The sequence below is a fragment of the Branchiostoma belcheri genome, unplaced genomic scaffold (genome assembly GCF_001625305.1).
Source record: "Branchiostoma belcheri isolate BF01 breed outbred unplaced genomic scaffold, Haploidv18h27 scaffold87, whole genome shotgun sequence".
NCBI lineage: Eukaryota > Metazoa > Chordata > Leptocardii > Amphioxiformes > Branchiostomatidae > Branchiostoma > Branchiostoma belcheri.
Genome location: NW_017804542.1, coordinates 333569 through 343753, shown reverse-complemented (window position 1 = coordinate 343753; position 10185 = coordinate 333569). Strand labels below are relative to the sequence as shown.

The 10185-nt window shown below is 40.7% G+C and overlaps 1 protein-coding gene across 1 annotated transcript in view; it reads right to left on the bottom strand.

Moving 5' to 3' along the window:
• LOC109487224 (E3 ubiquitin-protein ligase MYCBP2-like) overlaps positions 1-10185 on the bottom strand; it is a 212734-nt gene that overhangs the window by 84450 nt on the left and 118099 nt on the right. Inside the window, exon 5 of the mRNA XM_019791210.1 lies at positions 4680-4882. Coding sequence (XP_019646769.1) covers positions 4680-4882 — 203 coding nt within the window. The remainder of the gene's footprint in view (positions 1-4679; positions 4883-10185) is intronic.

Here is a 10185-nt window from a genome sequence, read left to right as displayed (position 1 = left end):
CACGTGCTGGAAAAAAGTATTTCGAGCCCTGCTCCATGTTATTACGACTCCATTAATTCACCGACGGACGCAGTAAATCACGGGAGGAAAAAGTGATGGAATGCGCAGCATCAAAGTCGGGTGCGTTTGACAGTTCCCAGATGCCGCGCCTCCGGTTATGCACACGTATAACCGACACCGTATTTTCTCCCTCCGGCCAGTCATAATGCACCACCCCCGCCACAACAAGTGGTACAATCCCGGGGGACATCCGCGAAGTTCTGTTTTATCTCAGCAGGTATTCATAACATTCCTGTACAGAGGCCGCTGATCGAGGCTTAATGGTTTATGTACTTCTATGCATAAATCTGACAGTTGGGTGTAGGTCTGCTCTAAAACAAGCCGGAATTCGTGCCAATCTGACCATGCTATCTCCATGCAGTTATTCCGAGTCAAAGGTCTCTAATAAAATGACCTTGAACTTTCAGAACAACTGCGAGGAGGCTTCTGTCACTTCTTTGTAAGCCTATGAGCTATCTACCATTTTAATTTGGTGACCATACCATCTTCTGATCAAGGGATACAAAAAGACTTGCAATACAGACACTGTCCTAGACACAGTGGATTCACCGGGCTACAGCCTCAATCAGGCTACAGGATTAAACTTTTTCCATTTTATTAATAGACCCATTCGACTTTCACGGATCGCATAAACTGCAGACGTCACAGGGGGGACATTTTGAATAGAAACTACGTCACAGGGGGGACATTCGAAAGTTCCTTTCACGGATCGCATAAACTGCATACGTCATAGAACAAAATAACATTAAATTGTTGTACGGATTGCCACCATACAATGTTGGTGCCTGTTTTCCTGTCATTTCCGCATATATTACCGAGAAAAAAAGACACTTACCTACCTTTTAGTAAAAAAAATGATCTGACAGGGGGGACATGGCGAGCGCAAGCCGCTCAACGTCAGCGTTCTAGAACGACGTTCTTTCGAAATGTCCCCCCTGTGATGTAAGCAGTTTATGCGGTCCGTGAAAGTCGAATGGGTCTATTTACCCACATAAATGAAGGGACGAGTTGTTCCACTGACTTAACAATATTACTAGATCGTCTGTCCATCACCGAACTAGTTTCAAGGTTATGAAGAGCAATTTATAGAAGGACAAAAGCAGAATCCTTCTCATAACATTACCTTTTAGTTATAGTTCACTCGACTGTACATGTACCAGTAGATAGCCTGCAAACAATTCACAGAATTGACCTAAGCTGTAGCAAGCTATTCTCCACCAGCCATAAGATTTTCCAGAATAGATATAAGCTCTAGCAAGATTGTCCACACCAGCACTGGCATGGGAATTGCTCCGCTAGAGTCCACTTTACTTGTACTCTTTACAGCCGCCTTCCGAAGCCTGGTAGAGGCTAAGGGTGTTCTATGCTATAAATCCTCCATGCTGTATTTGTGACATTGTGTGAAAACATGTGAAACCTAATGTTTAAGTGGATGACTCCAATGCACCAAGGTTGCTGTGTACAGCCGAAGTACTTCAGCATATAGCCACTGTGTTTCCCAGAATAGATATAAGATCTTACTAGCAAGCTTTCCCACACCAGCACTGTGTTTCCCAGAGCTCCCTAACCACATTTACTGTGGATCAATTATATAGGCCAAGAGACACCTTTCCCCACATTAACTACTGACCTTCCAGGATCTACAAGCCTCCGGCATGGGGAATACAATGTTGTGTTACTGGTTTAATGTTCAGTATCTACAATCTTCAGGCCTGGGAAATACAGTGTTGTGTTTCTGGTTTAATGTTCAGTACCTATGATCCTTAGGCATAAGAAAAACAATATTGTGTTTCTGGTTGATGTTTAGTATCTACAATCCTCAGGTCTGGGAAATACAATGTTGTGTTTCTGGTTTAACGTTCAGTATGCACAATACTTAGGCCCAAGAAAAACAATGTTGTGTTTCTGGTTCAATGTCCAGTATCTAAGATCATTAGGCCTAAGAAAAACAATGTTATGTTTCTGGTTTCTTGTTCAGTATCTACAGTCAATAGGCCTCAGAAAAAAATGTTGTGTTTCTGGTTTAATGTTCAGTATCTACAATCCTCAGGCCTAGGAAATACAGTGTTGCATTTCTGGTTTAATGTTCAGGATCTACAAAACTTAGGCCTTGGAAAAACAATGTTGTGTTTCTGGTTTAATGTTCAGTACCTATGATCCTTAGGCATAAGAAAAACAATATTGTGTTTCTGGTTGATGTTTAGTATCTACAATACTTAGGCCTAAGAGAAGCAATATTGTGTGTCTGGTTTAATGTCCAGTATCTTAGGCCTAGGAAAAACAATGTTGTGTTTCTGGTTTAATGTTCAGTATGTACAATCATTAGGCCTAGGAAAAACAATGATCTGTTTCCTGTTATAGTCCTGAAAAAATTCGGGAAAATTAGAAGGTGGGGATGGTCTTATTTTTTAGATTTAGTTAAACAGATCCAACAAGTAAATACAAAACTGAAATTCTTTAGAATCAGGGCTGTCTCTAGGACCCGTCCTGAAATTTCTCCTGTAGTGAAGAAACAGATATTTTACTGAACATACTCAAAAAACATTTGATTCTAAAAATTTGTGAAATAATGTTACAGTATAAGAGGGTTTTTAATTCAGATAAAAAATTCTATGGCCTTGCTAGGGGTCACCCCAAAAAAGGCTAGGGTTGGCAGGTTTTTGCTAGGAACCTGAAACTGGAAGAAGAAGGTCTCCCATGCTCTTATGCAGAGTGTAGGGTGGTGCCCTTTGACCACACAGTTGTGCAAGGCACTACAACAGGACACTAGTCCGCTGGTAGTGCTATGTGTTTGACCTTCCCACACTCTTTCTCATATGTGCTGAGTGCTGAGCAGGCAAAGAAGTGTGTACCATTTTTAAAGTCTTTAGTATGAGCCGGCTGGGGTTTGAACTCACGACCTCCCGGTTACAAAGTGAGCACTCTACCAATTGCACCATGATATTGAAACTGGAAACAAATGATTTTTTTTCCTTGGCCCAAGAGTGATAGCAAACATTGGCAGAGCGTCAGAACCAGACGGATGTGCTTCAGTCATGCCTCCTGCACACACCAGCAGCTAACTCTGCAATTAATGAATCAATACCTGATAACGAAGGGATTTTTTCTCCCTCTGGTTTCCTTCTCTTGTCAATACCGCACTATTGATTCCCCGAATGGTTCTTAGATTGTTCCACTAACAAAACGGAGTGGGAGTACGTGAACAAAGGGCGGCGATGACGTATTGGCATGTGGACCTTGACCTGTTCTAAAGCAATTGCTGATAACTTGTTATAAATTTACAAGTTTTAGGATAAATTTAGGGTATCTTTTGTCAATTTCCCTACTAACTTTGCTATTTGCCTTCTGCTTTCATTGCTTCAAATATGCTAAATCAATGATGAATACATCTCAAGTAAAAAAAAAATTTCACCTAAAATTTCACAATTTTTTGTACAAAGGCAGTTGGGAGTCAAATTTCTAACAATTTCTATAACTTAACCATTTCATTGTTGCTGATGAAAATGCCTTATTCAAGCTAACTTTTTACATTCCTGTACATGTGCAACAGGCTTCCATATGTGAAGTACAATAACTATCACTCATTCAGATTCCCATTCAAAAGTACAAGCATTTTCTAGTTCACGATCTATGTTACCTCTAATGGCAAAACTCCATTCATTCCACCGCGCCCTTGTTGAAAATGCATTATGGACGACATTCAGAGCCTGGGTGCCACATTCAACTTGGTAAATACCATCGTGATAGCAGGCACCATTAACATCGGGGGTGAAAGATCCTCCAAAAGCATCGACTTGTCACCTGATTGATTAGATAATGTTAACGAGTTTTCACACGTTCTTTGTCATGTCTATAACTCACTGTGACTTCTGAACACCCGACTGCCCCCAAGTGGGCGTACTATTCATTAACCTGAGAGTCCCTTTGTTCAAAGGGTTACTGTGTCTTCTCAAAGCTACATCTTTTATCACCACACTTTTGCATGAAGGCCTCCTTAGTCTTTCTGTCGTGTGTAAAGGTTTTTCTGTGTCAGGTACTGTGCCAGTTGGAAGGCAGAAGACAACTTGGAGAAGGTACAGTTTGGTACGGAAAAAGGAAAACGGAGAGCAATCTCAATCTCATTGAAGAGTTATTCTACTACTGGTTGTGATAGAAAAGACAGACACTATACCCAGTATTTACAGGTTCATTGTAGCAGGGAAATTCTGGATCTACTAGCTCTTTTTTTGACAAGCACAATGACCAGTGGACCACAGCTTAACGTCCTGTCCTAGGGACTGCAACCCTTTACAGTAGTGTGCATGTCAGGTCACAACAGCCAGGATTTGAACTCCCAACCTCTTGGTCCAGACGCAGGGTCACTAACCACTGGACAACACATGCAACATTATGGAACCGTCTTTGATATGCTTTGGTATTTTGGCACTTTTCCCGAGTTAGCTATTACAAAGAAGGGTCTAAAAATGTACAAAAGTCTTCCTGCCCTCCACTGCTTGCACTGCAGGATTCAAACTCCTAACCTCTTAGTCCAGAAACAGGGTGCTAACTACTGGACTACGTACGCTACATAGGTTAGGCTATTACACCAAGGTCTAAAAAAGTAGAAAAGTCTTCCTCACCTTGACGGCCTGCGCTGACTGGCTCCCCGGGCTGATTAACAGCGCCGCCACGGCGTTCAGCAGTTTCCCCGTGTCGCCCCTGGCAACCACCAGGCTGAGCAGACAGGAGCAGGCCAGGGCGGCGAGGGACGTGCAGTCCGAGGTCGGGCTCGTCTCAGCACCTGAGTTGTTCACCAGGTCGATCAACAACTGGAACAGGGAATCTGGGAAGGCAACAGAAATAAACATTTAGATGCTTCTTATTCAAGAACTATGATGTATATAAAAATACTATGCAAAATGTTTATGCATGTTCCAAAAAGAGAGAGGAGATCTTGTAGATATAGATGTTACACAGTAATATAGCATTTGTTACTCCTACCCTTATACCTCAGATTTACCCTGGTCTCTAAAAACAATTGTTTAAACAGTGAATTTGAAGCTATGTGAAGACCTCCTTTTTCCCCCTACTGGGAAAATAACCACTGCAAAACTAACACATCTACAGTATCAGACACTTCAGGATTCATGTATTCATATCTTAAATGCAGTCGAATTTCAACATGCTTACAGCACTGGTGGTAAGAAATTTAAAAAAAAAAAATTTTCTGTCCTCTCCATCAGTTGCACTGTACAGGCATAACAATCTGTGAATTTACAACAATCTACCTGATAGCATGATAGCACAGGTGTCCTAGTCACTGTGTTTGATAGTGTTGACGATAAAGCATATCAGTATTTTAAGCTGACAGCCTGAGCTCCAGGCAAGGACAAAGCTATTACAGATTTACAACAACAGCCAGAGTTTCAGCACTAAGGGGAAAGCACATCTGTACTGACTGGCACTGAAAGCTGATATAAATCGTGTTTATGTTCACATAACTCATCCCAGAGAAAACCTTGCAGGCACACCCGACTCTAGTCAACATCTAGCTTTACAACTGAATGTATATTCACGTGAAGAGAAAGATAGGGCCTAGGGAAAAAAATTCTGTTTCCTGTTTCAGTCCTAAAAACCTTAGGGTTGGTAGGTAGGGATTCCTTTTTTTTTTTCAAACTTCAATGATATCTAATATATAGGGGTCAATTTACAAAATACAGTTTAACAAAGTAAAATTTGCATGAGGACCCTTCTATTTTCAATTTCAATGTTGGAAAACTGATTATAACTCAGGTGTCAGATCATGAAGCTAGAAAAGGTCAATCAGCTCAAAAATTTATGTTACTTGCAGGGGTCCACACTACATAAGACAAGAGTCGGCAGGTTTTATTATGGTAGGTTGGGAAACAGAAAACTCAACATTTTTTCCCTAGGCCTAGCCAAGCTAACAATCAGCCCTAATTGTAGCAGGTTTGAGTGTGAAAGTTGCTTTGAGTGGCTGAATTATTCATCGTTGAGAGGTTGTCATCTCTCTTGTACTGACAGCTGGTGAGAAGAGAAACGCTTTTGCCACTAATGGAGAACATGCCTAAGCTACAATCAAAGACAGCTTGCTGGCACAAGGCCACGAAATTAAAATGTACTTCTGTAAATGAAGCCGTGACAATTATAACCCCATCTTTGCCTACAGTAAGAACCTTGTGGCCCTAGGGTTGTAAGGCAACACCAATTTAATCTCTTGGTTCTTGATTTCACCCACTTCATTATATACGATTGCAGCTGACTGTACACTTATTGCTATTTTTACATTTAAAAAAGACAATTAGGAAAGACAGTCACGCACCGTATATCAAGATCACTACACAATATGGTAGTCTTGAGTTCATAAAATGGGAAGTTCAACATTTGAACTGGCCAGAGCTATGCCGGTGTGTAAGCCTGTGATTTGCCACACAGAGGTAGCCAAGCGAGTGATGCAGACTTTATTTGGAAAAATTCAGGCAGCAGTCTTTCTGCCTTACATACAGGGGTTTAGGCCACAAGTCTAGAGGCCAGAACCTTTTGAAGTCAGCTAACCAGGCAGAGCCCAGCAGAGAGCTAGCTACACCTCTGACCCTGTCCTTTCAGCTTCTGTATCTGTATAGCTGGTATAACTATCCTTCGGTATAACACACAAGCTTCTGTATCTGTATCTGTATAGCCTGTATAACCGCCCTTTGGCATAATTGCAGGCACACAGCATGGCAGCAGCTGGCTACATCACACCGAACGACTTGTTTTTACACTCAACCTTTGAACATCTAGCTCTTAATATAGTTGAAAGCTATCTAGTCATAATGGCCCTACTGTACTGGGTGACAGTGAGTTCCACTCTGCGATAGATCTAGTTAAGAATGAGTCTTTGAACACTTCAATCCTTGGTTGATAACCCTACTACTTGCAGGGCATGACTATTTCTTGTTCTTTTCTGAGCTGGTTTTAGGCTCTGACCGCCCGCGCTGAGATAATCACGGAAGTGGCATTGATCCCGAAGCCGTCCACACAATGAATCACATTTGACAATTTCAATAACCGGCAGCTCCGGGGCCTGCCTGGTAATAAGCGTCAGTAGAGCAGTGCTCAATACCTCTACAGCTGCACACACAGTCTGCTCTATTCCATTATCCAAAGATGTCAGAAATGATGTACGACGGATTATTCCCTACCCCCAGGCTGTCAGGTTACCTCGTGTCCCCCTATTTTGCGTGTACCTTGCAAGCTGCGATGACAGATGCGAGATATAAGACCACGATCTGGCCTGTAAATTTGCCAGCGAGCAAAGACGTAATGTTATCATAAATTGAACGCTTCTCCTCACCCCATTCAAGACAAACGATGATTGAGGGGCAGAATGGTAGTAAGAGCTAAATCATAACACTACAAACAGCAGTGACTGTCATTGACTGATCTAGAATAAAGGTAAGCTGGATAATATTGTGCCTACATATCACAAGTTTGAGCCACCAAAAACAATACTACCATACCAGGAAGAAAAATTACTTAAGTGCAAGTTTTCACAGTACTCAAAAACAAAGTACTTTAGACCTCACAGCAGGATTTCATTTGACGAAAAGCTGAACTGTTCTTGATAAGACTAAGCTGTATTTGTGTGCGCTCCATCAACCAGCACAACCTTTCACATACGAGCCATCCAAAACAATACTACCATACCAGGAAGAAAAATGACTAAGTGGAAGTTTTCACAGTACTCAAAAACAAAGTACTTTAAACCTCACAGCAGGATTTCATTTGACCAAAAGCTGAACCGTTCTTGATAAGACTAAGCTGTATTTGTGTGCACTCCATCAACTAGCACAACCTTTCACATACACCCAAAACAATACTACCATACCAGGAAGAAAAATGACTTAGTGCAAGTTTTCACAGTATTCAAAAACAAAGTACTTTACACCTCACAGTAGGTTTTCATTTGACCAAAAGCTGAACCGTTCTTGATAACACTATGCTGTATTTGTGTGCGCTCCATCAACTGGCACAACCTTTCACATACGAGCCATCCAAAACAATACTACCATACCAGGAAGAAAAATGACTTAGTGCAATTGCAAGTTTTCACAGTATTCAAAAACAAAGTACTTTACACCTCACAGTAGGTTTTCATTTGACCAAAAGCTGAACCGTTCTTGATAACACTAAGCTGTATTTGTGTGCGCTCCATCAACTGGCACAACCTTTCACATATGAGCCATCCAAAACAATACTACCATACCAGGAAGAAAAATGAGTCAGTGTAAGTTTTCACAGTACTCAAAAACAAAGTACTTCAGACCTCACAGCAGGATTTTCCTTTGACCAAAAGCTGAACTGTTCTTGATAACACTAAGCTGTATTTGTGTGCACTCCATCAAACGACACAGATTAGCCTCCGTAATCCGTGAACAACTGGGTTGAGAGTTGTTGGGTAGAGATAAGGCCTTGTGCTGATCCATCTCCGGATTACAGCACAGTTATGTCCCCTCCCACTGGTTACAGATAGCAAGAATCACTCATGCGTTTCAGCAGGGGGGATTGGCAACCATTCTCACAATTACTTTCACCATATTTCACACCGGATTACGTTTGAATAATTGTGATCTTTGTCTTCATATACGACAGATTTAAAACCAAACCAAGACAGAGTGGGTGATTAGGAAGTAAGATGATGGGTGTCTATTCATGCTAATTATTATTTTTATCTCTTAACGAGCTGGCCTTCTTAATCCTAGATCTTAATGCCTTTAAATATTTGTGAACGCTTCCGGTGTACTGATAAATTGTAACGGCTGAAACTTTTTGGATCTTTCTCTTCTGTGTATCTGACAGCTACTATCATAAATTGTATAGCTTTCTCTGTGGTTTTACTCCTTATATAGGAGGGAAAGAGGGGTTTTCACGGTGTTGAAACAATTCTGCAATACAGCAGTCATACAAGGAAGACGTATTGCAATGTCATGAATACGCAGTGAAGAAGTCATCGCAAAAACGAAACAATCACAAAGTGATTTACAGTACTTTGTATGTGAGGAAAGACTTCTAAACCTGTATCATTTGTTACTAAATACCAGGAGTGTTATAAAATCAAAAATCTATGCTATTGAGTGAAAAACTGCCTGAAAAACAGGTCAAGTTTCAACCTAACTGTATCATCATGGAAAAATAAATAAAGTACTGTATCATTTGTTACCTTACACCTGTTACAAATCTAATTAAGGACTTAAAACTTTGCAATGCAGTATCATAAACAGGTGTTAATGCTTTCATTTGTGCATGTTGTCATGATTTGTTACAGTTCTTTGTTTGTGAGGAAAGACTTCTAACCTGTATCATATTGTTACCTTACACATGTTACAAATCTAATTAAGAACTTAAACTTTGCAGCAGTATCATAAACAGGTGTTAATGCTTTCATTTGCGCATGTCGGAGGGATTAAGCAGTCAAGCTGATTAGATTAAACGGGATCACAAAGACGAATGCGTCCCGTCGCTGACCCCTTTGTTATGTCTAAGTGTTTAACACTGTTCCCACACTACACCATTCATCATGTCAATCCCACCCTCACATGTGATGCAATGACCTTAAAACCTGCCACGGTTTTAATATTGGGCCTCCTCAATTTAATTTGTTGTTTCTTGGATTCGCCCTGTCCATTTTTTTCTGATTTGCAAAAAAAAGTCAACTAGCTAAGGGTTCTAAATCAACAGCTAGGGGTTCTAAATCAACAGCAAAATACTCAATATTAATGAAAGACACATTTTGGCCCCAATGGTTGAAGAAAGTCCCTGTCTTCCTAATTGTGAAAGTTTTTTAATGTAACAATGCAATTTTTTGTTTCCTTAAAAGTTCAAAATCTACAGTTTTAATTATAAACCAGCCTGGTGTGTTCACTTCATGGCTCATATCTTAACATTTCTGGGTATCATGGGGTGCCTTGGCCTGTTTTTTTTTTTTTTTTCTTTCGCCGTCGCTTCATATTTTTTCTGAAAAAAAAAATCAGAGAAACAACAAATTAAATTGGTGTGGCCTTACGGGTGGGAATGTTAAAAGGTTAGAGAAGCAAACATGCGATCCCCTAATTATCGTCCGTATTCTTCATGAAAGATTTACGG